At 38.4% G+C, this 18,939-nt stretch overlaps 2 protein-coding genes across 26 annotated transcripts in view; one reads left to right on the top strand and one right to left on the bottom strand.

Annotated features, from left to right (window-relative positions):
* The window catches only part of STX17 (syntaxin 17), a 179,791-nt gene that overhangs the window by 79,539 nt on the left and 81,313 nt on the right, over nucleotides 1-18,939 (top strand). For 15 of the 22 annotated variants that reach the window (XR_003681184.2, XR_008618200.1, XR_008618194.1 and 12 more), the window contains 4 exons: nucleotides 2,450-2,536; nucleotides 3,278-3,314; nucleotides 10,904-10,984; nucleotides 15,031-15,132. Coding sequence is in view for 6 of the 22 variants with exons in the window: in XM_055087071.1 (XP_054943046.1) it covers nucleotides 2,450-2,536; nucleotides 3,278-3,314; nucleotides 10,904-10,984; nucleotides 15,031-15,132 (307 nt within the window). In the remaining 16 variants the exon portion in view is untranslated. Of the gene's footprint in view, nucleotides 1-10; nucleotides 1,266-2,449; nucleotides 2,537-3,277; nucleotides 10,620-10,903; nucleotides 10,985-15,030; nucleotides 15,133-18,939 lie in introns of those variants that run through there. The other 7 variants (XR_003681185.2, XR_003681186.2, XR_008618197.1 and 4 more) reach the window with 5 other exon arrangements.
* The window catches only part of ERP44 (endoplasmic reticulum protein 44), a 90,766-nt gene continuing 88,994 nt past the window's right edge, over nucleotides 17,168-18,939 (bottom strand). For all 4 annotated transcript variants that reach the window (XM_007128409.4, XM_055087069.1, XM_055087070.1 and 1 more), the window contains one exon: nucleotides 17,168-17,727. In XM_007128409.4, coding sequence (XP_007128471.1) covers nucleotides 17,626-17,727 — 102 coding nt within the window. In that variant the 3' untranslated portion in view covers nucleotides 17,168-17,625. The remainder of the gene's footprint in view (nucleotides 17,728-18,939) is intronic.

Raw genomic sequence — 18,939 nt, 5'->3', positions numbered from 1 at the left:
TTTTTTGCAGTACGCGGGCCTCTCACTGTTGTGGCCTCTCCCATTTTGGAGCACAGGCTCCGGACGCACAGGCTCAGCGGCCATGGCTCACGGGCCCAGCCGCTCCGCGGCATGTGGGATCTTCCCAGACCGGGGCACGAGCCCGTGTCCCCTGCATCGGCAGGCGGACTCTCAACCACTGCGCCACCAGGGAAGCCCTGATATATTTTTTGATAGAAAAGATGGGAGTTAAGCTTTCTTGGGAAGATACAATGACTTTTCAAATTTTTACCCTCATACTCTACAGACACTGTCTCATTTTATCCTCAGTTCTGCTCTGTGAGGTATAAGTATCATTATTCTCAGTTGGCAGATGAGAATACTGACACCTAGAGAGCTTGAGTAATTTGTCCAGGGGCGCACAGTGATAGTGCTGGGATTTGAACACAGGACATCTGACCAAAGGTTGTGCCCTTAATCCTGTGGTTTATAGATACTAGTGGTTTTTAAAGTATGAGAATCATGGAGTTGCACCATCAGCATCATGTGGGAACTCATTAGAAATGCAAATTCTCAGGCCTCATCCCAAGCCTGCTAAATCAGAAACTCTGGGGATGGGGCCCAGCAACCTGTGTTTTGAGAAGTCCTCCAGGTGATTCTGGTGCACACTCATTCATGAGAACCACTGTTGTATTTGCTCTGACAGATGTTGGAAGGAAGACTGATAAAGAACTTTTTTAGGGATTGTGTTAGAGATGTCAAGATAGTAGTGGAGAATATGGGAATGAAGGGATACCATGTAAAGGTCCAGTAGTGAAAAGGATATGAGAAGGGAAAGAATGTCATTGATACTGATAGGAAGCAACTGTGGAGAAAAATGAGATGTGTTGTTTGGGTTTCATGTTCTCAAATGAAATTATTGGAATTAGAACAGTGTGTTAGTTATAATCGCTTCAGTATAAATGAAGAGCTCAGTTATATTAAGGGCAATCAAATACTTCAGGATTAAAGTTGAATTATTTCACAGTCATTGTAGAAGTTGAAATTTATCTGGGATCAAAGAGGGATTCTCTTCTTTTTTCTGTGAATTAAAAAAAACAAAAACTAAATAGTGTATATATTGATGTGATGGTGGTTACGTGGGTTTATATATTTGTCAGAACTAATCAAAGTATATGCCTTAAAAATTGGGTGCATATTATCATATGTAAATTCCGTATAAATAAGTTGATTTAAAAATGGGAGTGTGGGACTTCCCTGTGGCGCAGTGGTTAAGAATCCACCTGCCAATGCAGGGGACACAGGTTCAAGCCCTGGTCCGGGAAGATCCCACATGCCACGGAGCAACTAAGCCCGTGCACCACAGCTACTGAGCCTGTGCTCTAGAGCCCGTGAGCCACAACTACTGAGCCTGTGTGCCACAACTACTGAAGCCCACGTGCCTAGAGCCCATGCTCCACAACAAGAGAAGCCACTGCGATGAGAAGCCCTCGCACCGCAACGAAGAGTAGACCCCGCTCACCGCAACTAGAGAAAGCCCGCGCGCAGCAGCAAAGACCCAACACAGCCAAAAATAAATAAATAAAATTTTAAAAAATTTGTTTTAATAAATAAAAAATAAATAAAAGTGTGTTCCTGTGTCAAGTAGTGAGTTCCTGTCACTGGAGGTGTTTGAGCAGAGATTCAGTAGCCACTTGTCAGAAGTGTAGTGAGGCTTCACACAGCTGAGGGGAAAATTGCACTCAATGACCTAAACATTTCTTCTACCCAGAGATTCCATGAATTTCTGTTGTGTCAGCACAGGTGTTGCCTTTTTATGTAGAATGCTTTATTAATATGTTGGATCTGAAACATTGTAACTTGTCACAATTTTAAAATGTATTAAAGTGTACAGGTGTAAAACATGGGACAGTAAATTCATTCACTACTCCCTAGTGCATATCACAGGTGGAACAATTTCATGGCAGATCAAGCCATATTATATTCTTATTCCTAAAATATAATAATTTGTGTTTATTGGATCAAGGGCATTTAACTCCTAAGGAAATCTGCCTGTTTTAAACTGAATCTTCAAAGAAGGTAAGTTAGAAAGGCTTTTTGGTTTGATTTTGTTTTTGTTTTTTCTGTAAAACCCAACATGACATGTAAATGCTTGTCTAGATATTTTTCCTCCTAGAAAGTAGATTCATTTGGAGAATAATATGTTTGTATGTTTGATTGAATTTTAGTGTGAGATGCTTTTTCCTATAAAGGTGCCACCCTCTTCTTATCTAATAATTAAGTCACCCTCTTTTTTTCATATGAGTGAATTTGTACTTTCGACATCGTTTATCAGATGCTATTAATGAACTGCTATTAAGACTGCATGGCTGCAGTACCCAGGGCTCTGATTACAGGAATTAAAATAGTGTGTATTGGCTGACTGCTGCTCCCCAGCAGGAATGCTCACTCATAGTTCCTTTGCATCTAGTCTCAGCAGGAGAAGATTGACAGCGTTGAAGACCATGTCAGCAGTGCTGCTGTGAATGTTGAAGAGGGAACCAAAAACTTGGGGAAGGTAAGATTCTGCTCCTGCTGACAAATCAATGGTACTCTGGCTCTCAGGAATCCCTAGTATTAACCCAATTGATCTGCTCTCTTTAATGTTGAGGGAACCAGCAATTAAGAAAATAAGGAAGAAATGACACATAGGTAGTGCAAGAAATCAATGGCTCTTGTAGTATTCTGCTCTAAGATTCATTCTTTTGGGAGAGAAATTTTTTCAAAGAGAGAATAAACTGAAGCCCTACTTTAAGGCATTTGGTGTTACAAGGGGATATTTGCAGGAGTTCAGGGAGAGGCATAGAGAGGGTTTCCAGAATCCAATAGGGGCAAAATTGTAAGGACATGACAGCACACGTGGAGTGGGTCCATTTGTTTCCCATAGAATGTTGCTTTTAACCCCAGGTATTCGCACGAAATAATCTCTGCAATTTAAAAGCTTTGGGAGTATCTGTGGCTGCTGAAACTGTTTAAATAAGCCAGCTAGATAGATAGTGGATTGATTGTTTTGCAAGTAAAATCAATTTATAGCAGTCTACTCTTTGTAGCTCATTTCTCTAAGTTCTGAGATCTGGAGCAATTGTAGTACCTGTGGAATATTTTCTCCCCTCCCCGACCCCAGAACAATCTCTAAGGTTAATTATGTACCACGAGTTAAAGAGGCATTGCCAGGAGTAATGAGAGGAAAATGCACATCACCACAGGGAGATAGTCTCAACTCAATTTCTAAATTGAATTTTTTTTTTTTTTTTTACAGGCTGCAAAATACAAGCTGGCAGCTCTGCCTGTGGCAGGTGCACTCATCGGAGGAGTGGTGGGGGGTCCGACTGGCCTCCTTGCAGGCTTCAAAGTGGCAGGAATTGCAGCTGCACTTGGTGGTGGGGTGTTGGGCTTCACAGGTGGAAAATTGTTACAAAGAAAGAAACAGAAAATGATGGAGAAGCTCACTTCCAGCTGTCCAAATCTTCCCAGCCAAACTGACAAAAAATGCAGTTAAAAACCAAACTTCAGTATTACTGGCACCAACATGTCTATCCTTTGCTGCTGTTGGACACTCAGTCAGCTTTTGGAACATGATTATATCAAAATAGTGACTATAGATGCTCAAGTGGGATTGAACTGTGGATATATTTTGTTTGCTGGGATGTTAATGGGGATGTTAGAGATTGAGGAGCCTGGACTGAGGGTGTACAGTGTTTGTCAGGTAAAGTTTAAGGACTGCCAGGGAACAGATTTTTTACCTGGAAATGTGAAAACCCAACCATAACTTTGATAAGGACTTGTGATGTGTGAACATGTTGGGTTACGGAAGGATAGTTTTCAGAATAGTTTCTTCCATGACCCTGACTTGGAGACTCCAAGGCTAAGCATATTGTAATATGCTTCTTTATCTCCTAAATATAGATTTTTTAGGCATTTTAGCAGAGAAAAGAATGGAAGTTCAGCAGCTTTTCGTATCAAATAGGGAGATCGGGATCTAGCAAGGTGCATGAGTAAACTGCATAACGGAGTCCATTTGGTGAGCCCTACTGCATTTTGGTCTAAGAAAATTTTCAAGTGAAGGAAACAAATAGTGTAAGGAAATAGAAAGGCCCAACTTCTCTTTCAGATATCTTAATTTATGACCCTGGCTTCTCTGAACTCTTTTTTCTGCCTCTCTGTAAATAAAGAACACAGAGTCTCAAGTGGTAGACTTATAAAGCCAGTCACTAAGCTTGCTCTGTCAGCCCGTCTCTTAACACCTCAAATATCTAGTCCCCTCTGCCTTCCCTCCCTTGTAATTTTGAAAAGTTCTTTGACTTACGGGGTGAATTCTACCCATGTGTAATGCAGACTTCTCTGATAATCTGTTTTGGTTTTTTTTTTTTTTTTTTTTACATCTTTATTAGAGTATAATTGGTTTACAATGATGTGTCAGTTTCTGCTTTTTAACAAATGTTTGGTTTTGTTGTTTTGGGGGTTTTTTTTTTTTTTTGGTATTGGCTGCCATCTTTGTTCATCCTCTACTGTAACCTCTAGGTAAAAAAGAAAGTGAGAGAAAGAGAGGTGTCGATTTCCAAATACTTCCAATGCTATTAGACTTTGAGCTAAAAAATAAGGAAGGGGGGAACACCAGATCATTTATTGGGGCATCTTACAATTTCCGGGGGCTTATGTACTTGCCTTGCAGGGAGTGTTTGACCCTAAGTCTCTTCAGCTGGCACTTGGAGGAGCTAAGAACTAGCTTTCTACCTCACTTCTGTTGCTACCATCCTTTTCCCTAGGCTTTGCTATCTCCTGTGATTCCTTCACTTTGCACAGCTGCTGTTTCTTCCCAAGAATGGCATTCATGCTTGCCTTTTCTCACATTCAAGGTTGATGATGGACAAAGCCTCATGCCAAGACTCAGTCCTGGTGGAGGATTTGTGGTGCTAATCTCAACACTTGACATTGACAGCAAGCATGGCTCTCCCCAACCCACTGTCTATCTCAAATAGCAGAAAAGTTTTAAATTTAGAAAAAAAGAACTTAAGATTATATAGGCAGCCTCATCCTGTACCCTCAACTGATTTGAAATAGGAAGGAACCACCTTTTGCCTTATTTATTTTCTGAGGACAGAGGAAAGGGCACCTACACCACAGAAGGTGTGAACTCTCCTCTTAGGAGCCAAATGGATTCATCAAGTAGTTGAATGGTTTATCACTTCTCTCTTGCTGAGTTTACTCTTAATAACTTTTATTGATTGCTACCTTTTACTTCTATATCTAATCTAAAGAGATCTTTCTCTTTCTTACTTTTTGCTTCTCACCAGTGAATTCCAATGAGGCAACACACCATTTCTCATTGTTCTTAAATAACTGGAAAACATCAAGTATTGCTACCTGCTGACTCATATCTTTAATATAATACCAAGAAGGAAGTACTTTGAGTAAGTGTCAGATTCTGATCCAGTATTTGATATGTGATATTTATCCCAACCTTTAAGGTTGGGATAAATACTTTTGGACTCCTCCTTTTTATATTTTCTGATCCTTGCTGTCCCTTTAACACAGGGCATTCAAACCAGAATGAGGATCAGAATTGCCCAGGGCGCTAATTTAAAACAAGACTGCTAAACTTCAGTCCCATGGGTTCTAATAATAGCCAATCTGGCCTGGTCAGCCAAAATTATAAATTTAAGATACAGTTATATCAAGATTCAGCTGTATCATTGAATTCTGCAATTTCTAGTATTCTACCCTTCAGCCAACCTAAAATTCTTATTCTGCCAACCTAAAATTGGCTAGCTTACCATCTTAACAGCACTAGGGACTCATTATACTGTCAGGCTGGTTTTACTTCAAGACATGAAGGAGAAAAGAGGCCTGTTATTGACCCTCACAGTTTGTTTTGGGAGCTCTCCTTTTTACTGAGCCAGTGTGGGACATCACTGTATGTGCTCATATAGGCCTTTGATTTTTTTTTGTTTGGTTGGTTTTTTTTTTTGGTGGTACGTGGGCCTCTCACTGTTGTGGCCTCTCCCGTTGTGGAGCACAGGCTCCGGAAGCGCAGGCTCAGCGGCCATGGCTCACGGGCCCAGCCACTCCGCGGCATGTGGGATCTTCCCGGACCGGGGCACGAACCTGTGTCCCCTGCATCGGCAGGCGGACTCTCAACCACTGCACCACCAGGGAAGCCCTAGGCCTTTGATTTTTACTACTCATCAGGATTTGAATATTACTCTAACAGTCTTCATGCTTAGGCAAGTTACAATCCTTTTTAAAAGTTTTATAATTTAAAATTATTTAGAAATTGTATTTAATTTCCCCATAACAGAACCTAATAGCCAACTTTTTGTAGAAATTCTGGATGTGCTTAATCAACTATAAATGATATACCTATAAACTATAAAGTGTTTAGAAGTATAAATTAGTCAGTATAACACAGAAACCAATCTTAAAGTTGAATTTAATGCCCTACAGTATCAAATTTATCTTCTCTGTGATTCATGTCTTATATTTACTGCAACAAGTTAGAAGGTAAGGAACACTTTAAGTTCTTAAAATTTACAGGGTCTCATTTGGATAAAGCCAGCACTCCTAAAGCCTTTTTAATGTAATAATCTGAGAATTTCTCTGTAGAGCAGAGACTTTGAAGCTTTTTGGTTGTAATCCACAGTAAAAACTGCATTTATATCAAAACTCAGTATGTGCATTATGGAACAATACTTGCCATTATGTGCAGTGTACTCTGATGTTTTTTATTGTTTCAGTTTTTTAAATATTCTAGTTGTAACCTACTAAATTGATTTCATAATCTACCAAAGGGTTTTTTGACCCTTAGTTTGAAAAAAAAAACAAAACACCCTTGTAGAGGAACTGATATTTATGGAGTATTTTCTGTTTGCCAGGCACTTCACTAGGCATTTTACAGGTAAGGAAACTGGGTCTCAGAGAAGGTAAATAATTTGCAGAGGGTTATTCATCTACAAAAGGGTGAAGCCAAGATGTAAACTAGGTCTGTTGAACTACAAAAACTTCTGTTACTCTCATACTGTGTTGCTTCTGTATATTAAAATTGAGATGGGCTATTCACTCTGCTTCACCCAAACACCCATATATTCTGTAAGGCAGGCTTGCTTTGAAATTACACATGCCATTCATTTGCACTTTTCTTAAATCTTCTGTTTCCTCACCAAATGGCCAGCAGCCTCGAAGTTTTTAATGGTGGCCAATGCAGAAGGTACGTAGTGCTGAATTTGGTCCTTAGACTATAAAATTAATAGTGTTTCCATCTCACCCACACATCCTACAAATTTCCTTACATTTGTGAGTCATAGCCATCACTTAAGCAGTGCTTTTTATATTGAATTTTAAAATAAACTTTAATATTTTTTAAAACAATCATAACTCATAGAATCAAATGATTATCCTTTAAAGTGGTACCCTTGGGAGGCCATGCACTTACTGTAGTGATGCTAGAATTACTGAGAGTATTTTTGAAACTCTTCTTTTGGAATTGCCTCTAAAGACATTTTACAAATCACATTAAAAAAGCCATCTCAGTGTTTATCAGTCATAGACTATGCTCCCTTGTCCTTATGACCTCTTCTCTCTTCCTTCTTCAGTTTTGCTTTTCTTCTGCTGATTTAGCTCTGCTACCCACCTAAGCTGGAGTCAGTAACTTAAGAAGCCCCAAAAAAGGGGTGTGCTGGCCAGAGTTCCTGGAGCAAGAACTTTCAGTTTATACTGAAGCCGAGTTCTGTATAGGGAGAGTTCTGCGAATCCAAAAACCTTCCTCTGTGGGCTGCCTGCCTGCCCGTTAGTGCCCTAAAGTAGTTTGCACGGGAGTAAGGACTGAATACTGGCGTTATCTATCAATCACAAGAAACTGTACATAAAATGTACAACATTTTTCTCCAGTGAAAGTCACAGAAGCCAAACCAAGTCATTCTTCGTGTTAACTTAAAAACGGAAAAGTCATTTTCAGGGTCCCCCTTGCCCTTCGTTGCTGCCACATGAAATCTTTGGGAGGAAGGATGAAGAAAAGCACAGGGAAATGGTTCTCCTGTGAGATGGGACATTTTCTCATGATAAAGTATAACATGGCGGTGGCTGTCAGGTACTTATGAACGCTAGAAACTCTTTAAGTAGTCAGAGGCCTAATAAAAGGTAGGGAAGCTTCCCCCTAGCCTAAATTAACGTGAACAGTTCAGGTTCTGTTTGTGTTTTTATTAACATTTCATGTTGTTTCTAACCAGATGTTCTCAACTATTTATGTTCATTAATTTGACACCATTTTACAGAGAAACTTATTGGGTATTGTAAACAATCAATGGTAAAAGATCCACATATAGTCCATATTACTGCCCTCAAAGAAATTATTTATTGTGGGAGACAAGAAAAATGTCTGTGCAATATTAACAAAAGAAATATATTCATATAAAAATGTAAAAGGTGTCAAAGGCAAATGATTTGCCCAAGATTAAAGCTAGTTAGCACAAAAGCTAGAATTATAACCATGGTCTAAGAAAAAAAAATCCACAAAGTAATTTAACTGAGTTTGTTACGCCATATCAGGTTGCCCGCTGAAGCTTGTGGTCTTTCAGACCAGCTTTAACATTCCAAATCATTCAACAGCTATAGTGGAAAGAGAATTGGATGGGGAATCAGGAGATCAGAGTTTTACTTGTGGCTTTGTCTCTTATAGTAAGCTTTTACTCAGGCATGGCTGCTTTCTCCCATTTTAGCCAGGGATTCGCCATTCTTTATATCTATCCTCTTACTGGGTCTTGTTAATTGAATATTAGTTGCATTCATTTCTTAAATATATTCATAACCATCACTCTAGTAAAAGAGTTTATTACCTCACATCCCCTACCTCATCTTCCCCAACTTTAGGCCATTCCTCACATCATTGCCACAAGAACTGCCTTTCATTTTTCTGCTGAAATATTTTCAGCAGATCCTGTTGAATACTTGGTAAAGTTCAGCCTTCCATATACTGGCCCCAGCTTTGTCTCTTCAGACTCACTACTCAACCATCTGACAATGCCACTGAAAATCAGACATTCCACAAGAATGATTTTAAGCTTTTTCTATGGTGAAGGTACAAACTGGTAATAAACTATGTTTACGTTTTTTTCCAGACTAAAGCAATTTCTGTAATACTACATTTTACAAAACTAGTCAGCTGAGTTTTGTTTAAGCTCTTGAACAAGTCTAGAAGTTGTATCCTAAGGAGAAGAAACCTTTTGTCCCCTCAGAGGAAATTACATCCAATTTCTTAACCTCCAAAACAATGTCAGTCTTGTCACCTGTACATTGGATAGCCAAAGCATGAAGATTTTACTTCAGCAGCATAGATACTCCAGACTTGAATGGACCATTGTCCAGCTCCTGTGAGAAACTTGACTAATAAATATTTGAGGAAATTACTCGAGTACATACATGTTATCCATACATTTCTCAAGTATTTGAGATTGTCTTTTATTAAGGTTAATCACTAAAAAAGATGTTTGCCAAGGTTTCTTTAATTAACCCCCTAAAGATGTTTTCCATTTTATTGTTAAAACCCTTGGTGTTAGCAAGGTTCAGCACAAAAGCCCACTGGTAAGAATTTCTACAAATTCTGTAAAGCTTACTGAATTCGCTTATTATGTTGCTGAGTGGTGCTTATATGAGGAAACATGCAATAAATTCATTCAGCAAACGTTTAACTGAATGCCTGTTGTATGTTGAGTGTCAGTGCCATACGTAGAAAAATATTAGACGTGTAGGATCTACCCATGTAAACCATTCAGCTAATGAATTCAGATACTGAAAGCAAGTAAATCACAGTAAAACATGGTAAGTACCCTAAAAGAGGAGAGCAAAGTAATATGAGGACACAGAGAATGGAGCGACTCTCTGCCTGGAAAAGAAGGGGAAGGCTTTGTGGAACATGTGGTATTTGAACAGTACTCTATAAAGAAGAATCTGCCTGACTGAAGACCAGGTTTGTGAGCTTTCAAGTGGCAGAGGAATTGCTCGTGCAAAGGGTTTGGGTTCAAAACATGAACTAATATTCATGTTTTAGTGTGCTTAGAGAAAACAAAGGAATTGAATGTGAGTGATGAAGCTGGTTAGATGAAAATACAGGCTATGGTAGTTTTCATACGTGTATGTGTATATGTATTTAATATGTATATATTTTTGTATATATTTAATAATTCTTTGTTTAAAGGGATTAATGTATTGCTTTGTGTCAAGTAAGACTGTTATAAGCCTCTGAGTTCTTCGTTTTGCCTTCGTTGCCAGAGAAGTTAGTAATAAACCTCACATTTGCCTGGACTCTTGGTATATTTGGCATATTTGCTTTTCTTTCCCACATGTAAGAATGATTTGTGCTTTCTTGCCTCTGCTGTAAGATCCCCTGCTTGACATTGAATGCCTGCTTTCTTCCTATCCTGTTATTCATTCCATAAATATTTATTGAAAACCCACTGAGAAAATAGTCATGAAATTTACTTTTGCCTTTTAGTGTCCAAGACCTTCATGGTCCAGTTTTCCATCTCTCTATGAATATTTCTTGACAACTGCAATTCAGTGGCTTCCATTTTCACTTGGGGCTAATTCTGCAATGTTTTACAACTTCATAGGTATAAAATTCTTTCATTTGTGCTAGTGTGATCTCCATAACTAGAATGTAAGCTTCTTACAGGGCAGGGACCTATCATCTGCTTCTTAGAGTATTTTATAACACAAAGTACAGTGATGAGAAGGGGAAAAGAAACTACACCCCTATTAGTGACTCCCTGATGGTGAGTGATAAGGTCACGGCATGTGTGTTCTGCTGTTTTCAGGGATACGTACTGAAATGTTAAAAAGCTTTCTAAGACGTATCAAACCTTTGCTCAGTCCTCACTTTTGTATATTAACATAGGAATGAATGAAGCAAAAGAAGAAATCTGGATAACATCTCTAAGACTTGGAAGTCATGAATTGAAAATTTCAGAATTTGGAGGTAAAGATATTTCAATCTCTTTTTCCAATTACAAGTCATGACTTGGAAGAGGGAGGTTATGAATCACTGAAGAAATGATCTGGGAAAATTGTGTTATTTTCTGTCTTACCATAAGATTAGTGGGCTCAGAATATTAGGGACCCAAGAAGGCTTTATAATCTGATGGTCTAGTATTGAAACAGAATAGTGGCAGGAATTTAAATGGTTTCTCGGGCAAACAGATTGGAATTAGGCAAGGGCAAGGTTCAAGTTAAGAGGTAGGCATTTGACAGGATTTGAACCAAGTTTTCTAATACTCAGATTCATGTACTTATTCCACCAAACAGCCTCTCAGTGAGTTAATAGGAATGAAAAGGAATAAAGTGCTCGTCACTTACTAATTCTCCATAGAATTAGTCCATAGGTGTTAGTTCTCTTTCTTTCCTCTCTAGGTTTTATTTTTCATAACAGATTGCTGCCTCTTATCTGGGTGAGGATGGGGGCCAACAACTCAGGGCTTCCTTAGTGTTCCCCTCCTTGCATCCCCCTCCCCATTGGTACCTTACCCATCTTACAGGGTAGTCGAAGATTTAAAAATTTATACATGTTAAGTGCCTAAATGGAGCCTGGCTCATAGTAACTGTACAAATGTTAGTTGCTACTGTTACTGTTGTAACTATTACTATTATTTTTCCCCAAAGTTTAAACAAAAGGCACATTAATGAAAAATTATGTACCTGCAAGAATAGTGTTAGGGAGACACCTAAAATGAGTGGAGACTTGTTAAAAAAAAAAATAGCAAGTATTGTTAAATATTTTAATAGGCTTAGTTATTAAGATGGTGGTATAATGGTGACAGATGCTTGGTGGAAAGTAAATCTTTTTTATCTCTGTTAAGAATGCTACCCAAACATAAAAATATATAAGATCTGGTTAGGAACAGGGTGATGATACATCCCATCTTGTCTGGGACAGTCTTGATTTATGTCTCTTGTTCTGGTCAGATTATTACTTAATGCTCCCTTTCACTCTCAGATGTCCTGGTTTGGATGAAAAAAATTACATGGTCACCCTAGTTACACAGGCAGTGGAAATAAGTGTGAGGTTACAAAAAAAAAAAAAACAAAACAGCATCTGTGTTTTAAAAGAATTTATAGTTTCTAGGCTCAGAGAAAAAAAAACATCCTAAGGTTCGTGGGAACTTGTAGATGTGATCCTGAAGTACTACCAGCAATCTTCGAGGAACCAGGAAACAGAGAAGGTGCCAGAACACTGAGCTTGGGCAAAAGTCTAAAATTTAAGGGATAAAGTTGCATTCCAGAAGCCAGAGAGCAGGGACTTTACCTTCTAATCCTAGAAAAATTTTAAGTGGACTACTCAACAATATTTTAAATCAGAAAGCCATGTTCATTATGAAGACATGAAGAATTATGAAGAACTGATAAGTCAGAAGAGAGGCCTTGTTTTTTTCCCTCACTATGTGCATAGCCAGGGATGCCCTGCTCTATTCCTCTGCTTGGGCAATGGTTAGGGCAAGAAAACAATCATAGTATCAGGCTTCCAAGACTGATCTGATCTTCCCTAGGCAAGTTTACACATGGCATCATGAGAGTGGGCATACAGCTTCCTCCCTGGCATTCATCCCAGTAAGTAAAACACATGAGACAGCACAGATAGGCAAGTATGTGATCTTTTAGCTGAGTGGCCGAGTTGGGAAAGAAACAACAGGACAGCAGTGCCTAGCAATACTTTGCTATTAAAGTTAAGATACTAATAGAGAATAAAAACAGCCTCTATTAATGTAATTCTCCTGGAGGGGAGAAATTTAGGAAAGTATAGCTCTTTCTATTCCTAGGCAAGAAAACCACTTCTTGTGGGAAGGCTCCCTTGACCCCGCCAGCTGCACACACACCTCCAGGAGCCTGTGGTTAACTCACAGCACAGCACCTACAGCATTCTATTATAATCATCTTTTTACCCGTCTTGTTTTGCTCCTTCGCTCAACTTTGAGCTGACAGTAGGGGCAGTCTTGTTCACTGTTGTATCCTTAGCTTGGCAACAGTAGATTAATGCTTGCCGAATGGTAACTGGTGTTTTGTAAACCACGTGTGGTATTCTGTCAACTCACTGTAGTCTCTTCTTCCACAAGGCTGAGTGACTAAGCTAGGGGTCAAATCTACCTCACAGAAAATGTGTAGTGTTCATGGGAAAGTTTCCAGCACTTCTGCAGGACTCTGCACTGCCCAAAAGAGCACTCCAGTGTCATTCTGAAAGTTATGCATCTCTGGGTTGGTGTAAGATTTTAATCTATTCTAGACTAAAACTCTTAAGACCCCATAATCAATTTAGGGTATAGGATTAAATGTGACTAGATATCAGATAATTGGGATTCACAGATGACCGAGTCCATTCCAGTTACGGTGATGCTTTCTTGTCCCTTATTCATTCATTTGTTCATTTATTTATTATGTAATTTGGCTTTCTTTTTTCCATCAGAGACTTATTAATCACTCACAGTGCTCTAGATTGCTGGGAATACAAAGATGGAGCACTTCCTGCTTCCAGAGCATTCACATGGTGATAAGGAAAAGGGATACATATACTTGCAATTTTCTATTAGACTGGGTATTCTGTGGGACCACAAGTGGTGATTATTCATTCTGGGCACTGAAGGATGGACAGAAGGAACTGACTAGGCAGGTAGGGGAGAGAGAATTAAGGGGGCATTTTAGAGAAGCAGTTTGTGAGCTGCACTTTTCCTCTTCCACTGACTCCAAAACCTATTCTCCAAGGGCAAGCCAGCACTTCCCCAGTGTGCTCTGCAAGAGGGACCTTTGACGCTTCAGCTAAAGGCTAGGTTTGAGTTATCTGCACATGGATTCATATAGCTTCCCATTCTGAGTCATGTACTATTAAATAATCTAAAAAATAACTTTAAAACTGGAAAATCTTGCAACTCTGGTCATCTGGACTCTGAATAAAATGTTCATATTTATGACAAATTGAATTAGTAAAAAGTCTCAAATATAGAAATATTTTATAAATATAGTTTTATTACTTGGAAATACATACAAAAATTCAAACACAGCTAAAAAACAGTTGCCAAGCAGCAGTCCTATCCAACCTGTTTTAATGAACACATAAAACAGTTATAATCAGCATAAAACAATTTAAGTCCTAAAACAACTTATTGTCTTCAGGGTCTTTAAATATTGGGCTTAAAAACTGATTATTATTTACAGTTATTTAAATCATTCCCCCAAATATAGACTACTAACATTTCAGTTTGGTTCATATTTTATTTAGAAAATAGCAAAAGGCTTTTAACTATAATGATTTTGAAAACTGGAATACTGTTTGTCCATTTCTAGTCTCCTGTTAGTTTATAATCTCTATGGTGTGTCAGAAATTCCCAACAGTTGCTAACAGCATTTGCAACATCCAGCAGCTCTCTGCGATACTGAATTTTGGGCCTAAGAATCCTAAAACTATTCAAGGTGACAAGATTTTTACTTCTCATTTTTGCAGTTTTGCTTATGTCATTTTATTTTTGTCCAGGCAGACTAGACCTCCTTGTCAGAGAAAAAAAAAAAAAAATGAATTATTCTGCTTTTCCAGATTGTTAATCCAGTATACTCCTTTTCTATTTTGCCGATTCAGGTTTTTAATTCTTTCTTGGCAACTTCAGCATTTTCTGCAAATTTAAGCTCATTCTGAGCTTTAACATTTCAAACACTGTTTTTTATATTTCACTTTGCTCTTTTTGGGCTTTATCATGCCAGTTTTTCCTTCTTTTATATGTGATCTTGACAAATTGACTTCATCAAAGAGCTCTCCATGAGATGCTTTAGATGCCCATTCTCTGTCTTCCTCTCTAAGTCCATTTAACTTTAAAAAAAAGGTTCAGAATTTCATCTAAAGTAAGTTTTCATCCTTTTATGGTCCCCCTCACTACTGTAACACTTTTTGAAAAACTGGAAAAGGTAGTGGGCTGACGACCAGTCTAATTTTGGTTTTGTAACTCGACTATGTTCTTCAGTCTAGTCTAGCATCCCTTCTCTTCACAGCTAAGGAGCCTGAGGCCTGGAGTAGACTGGATAAAATTAGAAGACTTCCACCTGTAATATTCTCTGATTCGTGCATGGTTCAGAGGGGAAGAAGTCTAAATTGTGAGTTCTAGATTCCTCGAAGTTCTCTCTTTACATCCAGCTGATGACAAATCCCTGTGGAATCTCTTGTATTTGTTCCTCTCCATCTCTGCTGTCACTGTCTTAGTTCTGGCCATTATCTCTCCTCTACTGGACTCAATTTAATCATAACCTAGACCTGCTGCTACAGTGTTCTTTCTTAAACTTAAATATGAACATACTTGCCTACTTAAATTTGTTGCTGGATCTCTACTGGCTGTAAGATACAGTAAAATCCCCTTCCTTAGCTTGGCATACAAGGCCCTGCACAATCAGCTCCAACTTTCTTTCTCACTGCCCTAGCCACAGGCCTTCTTCCCACCCCAACCCTGCACTAGCCCTGTGGCAAGAACTTATTTTATCTAGCGCATTTTGCTGCTTCGCACTTGAGCTTGTTAACTTTTTATAAAATTGGGCACCAAGTCCTCATGAGTGCTTAGCCTTTCAGGGATACAAAATTACCCAAGGTCACTGCATATCTCATTCATTCAGTAAACATATGATGATGACTACTAAGTGTCCAGAAATGCTAGACACTGGAGATACAGGCATACAATTCAGTATCCTTGTCCTCTGGCTTCACACTCTAGAGAAGACAGTGATAGTGGCAGGGCTAGAGCTTAAGTCCCCATATGCATGAATGCTAAATAAAGTCTCAGATCCACTCACTTTTTTTAACAGTCACTCAGTTATCTTAGATCACATTGAACATGTGCTCCTTGAGGCCTTTATCATAATAACTACTCTGAAACCAATTCTGTGCAACACAATTCTTAAGTGTTATCTTTTGTTTACTCTTTTTTAAAAGCCAGTTACAGGATTACAAATTTATTCCAGTCAACTGCAGGTGCTGCTTTTGGTTTTGTGTGCTAGTTTAATGTTTGTAAATTTTCATTCTGACCACCTCACATTTGGTCCATCTTCTGACCTGAAGACTGTAGCTCTGATTTCAAAGTTAGTTAATGATTAAAAGCAAGAAGAGAACAGAACTAAGGCCCAACCTTTAGGAAGCTCTGTCCTGCTTTTCTAGCATCTTCTACTAAACATGCCCCTTACTACCTTTTAAACAACATTTATTATTCTAAATGAAATGATGGGTAAGTCATGCATAACTAAGAATTTTAGGCTGATTTTTAAAAATAACAATCATTAAATATTATAAATATTTATTTTAAAAGAATTGGAAAATGTTACATATATTACATACTACATATAATGGCACATGTCAGCCTTTTAAGCTTAAAAATAATCTTTCCCCAAACTGGGATTGACTTAGACTCCAAGTATAAAATGACTCTTGGCCTATAGCACCAACCCAGGCCCAGAGGAAAGCCAATTTTGAACCTGTCCTCTGGCATTGGGCTTCCTGATATGACACTTGAGGGTCCTCTCCCTCTGGTTTTGTTCCCTGGCAGTATTGAGGCCTGGCACAGGGACCCATTTGACTACATCGCAGGCCTAGGAGATGAGGGAATCTATAGCGCGTAGGGTCCTCTAACAATTTTACAATGGAAAAAACAAAACAACCTATGTGCCTTATTGTCTTCATTTTTGATCTATACAACTAGAACAAGACTACAAGATAGAAGAAGGTTAGAATTACTGAAATACATGTTCTCTGCTGGTTTTTCTCTTTGGAAATTTAAGTATCGTGATAGGAGGAGCCTTAAAAGTCATCTAGTTCAATATTGGTAATCTGTTCCACTAGTATCTCCTTTTCCCAGATTTAGGTATAATTCAAAGTTTTAAATGCCATCCATATGACACTTTGTTAGACAAACACATAGAAATTTAATAACACTTCATTTTCTTTTTCTTAATTCATAAGGACAATTCCTGCCAAATGTTCTGGCTTATGGCTCTCCTCCTCTTCATAGTATGTTTAAGTTACACATTAAGAATCCAAAAAAACCCACTATGGGATTTTCATAAGCAATATCCAACCAATCAGTAAAACACAGTACACAGTGTGAAAATTTTAATTTATTCCCCCCCAAGTATCCAGAATACGTACCCCCTTAGCTTTGAGAAATGTGATAACTAAAATAACCAACAGAGGTGATCGTATATAAAGAAAAGAAAGAAAAGCACATACTACACAAGAAACATCCCTAAGAAGTTCTCCCTAACCTAGTAGTGCAAGTTAATGGTATATTTCTGGCAATGTCACCTTTAACTTGATTTATAAAAATTTTACAAGACAGATTTAAAGCAAAGATAGACCTCAGATTTAAAGTAAAGATAGGCCTCTGATTTTTATTTATTTTTTAACCCTAGCAGATTTTTTAAAAGAGGCTATATTAAATGACAATACATTTTGAGTCAGGGAGAAAAAAAAAATTAAAAACCAAAAACTTCTTTCAGTTTATTCAAAATAAAAATACACATAGAATTATGAAAATATAGGTTTACTATTTCCACCATGTAAGTTGATGCTGCTGTTTGAAAGGCTTGCAAATTGTTTTTTCCAAGTTTTTAAAGCTCATCTCGATCCCTCAATAAAGTATACCTATATTCACTGGGTGCTAGTTTCTGGAAGGAGCTCTCAGGTGGACTGCTTGCTACATCTTGGACTTCCTACAAGGGAAAAAATAAAACATTTTTACATCAGTATATTTTATAGGTATAATATTTTAAGAGTATTAGATGACTGGTAATTGCCCTTTAATTATTTGCTTAATAATCAATAAAATATAGCTACTATGTACCAAAGACAAGAGTTAAGTTTGAAATCTTGCTTTCCCCGTTGCAGATGCCCTTAACTCAGATTCTCCAAGGCAGGGCTGCCACAGAGCCATTAACCATGAACCTGATGACAGTTCTGAGGTGTGGTGGAGAAACAAAATACCTAACACCTGGTTGCTTTCCTAGCCTATTCTGTAGAGGCAGCATAACCCTAAGTTAGCCAGAACCCTTCCCTCTTACAAATGACTGCTAAGATTATTAAAGGCACCTACTCTGAAGATAGAGACCTGGATGCCAGCAATTATCAAAACTCAGTTGACGTAAGGAAGAAAAACACTTCAATACTGCAAGAAATTAATTTCTGTAGTATTTTACTTGTACACCAACAGTACATAAAAATATACAGTGGGGGCTTCCCTGGTGGCGCAGCGGTTGCGCGTCCGCCTGCCGATGCAGGGGAACCGGGTTCGCGCCCCGGTCTGGGAGGATCCCACATGCCGCGGAGCGGCTGGGCGCGTGAGCCATGGCCGCTGAGCCTGCGCGTCCGGAGCCTGTGCTCCGCAACGGGAGAGGGCACAGCAGAGGGAGGCCCGCATACCACAAAAAATATATATATATATATACAGTGGAAATATAAGAGTGACTTCCAATAATTTCAGAGAAAAGACAGTGTAGTCTATCTCTACACCATGAGCTCCTCAAGAACAAACATGATTATCATTGTTTTAATAGTTCCTGTAGTTTACATAGGCACATAGTACATATAATAGTACGATATATATATATATATAAAAAGCACATTCCCATTATAATCGGAAGCAGTGTGTCCACAAACTTCCCTTATTAGTCATGTTCCCCTTCCCCAATATATTTTTTATTTTTTTGCTGAGATGTTTTGTTTAACTAAGCTGAAGCTATATTACCATGAAACGAACATGTATTTGGTGCCAACTATGTATTAGTATGCAAAGATGAATAAATACAAGGAGTTCAGTGTCTAATGGAGAAGCTGAAACAAATCAGGATAATATAATAATAGCAAGCTACATCTTTTCTTAATCTGATAAAATACTAAGCAGGCCTACTTTGGGTTACTGCCAACAA

This window comes from Physeter macrocephalus, chromosome 9 (assembly GCF_002837175.3).
Source record: "Physeter macrocephalus isolate SW-GA chromosome 9, ASM283717v5, whole genome shotgun sequence".
Lineage (NCBI taxonomy): Eukaryota > Metazoa > Chordata > Mammalia > Artiodactyla > Physeteridae > Physeter > Physeter macrocephalus.
This window is presented reverse-complemented; position numbering and strand designations above follow the sequence as displayed.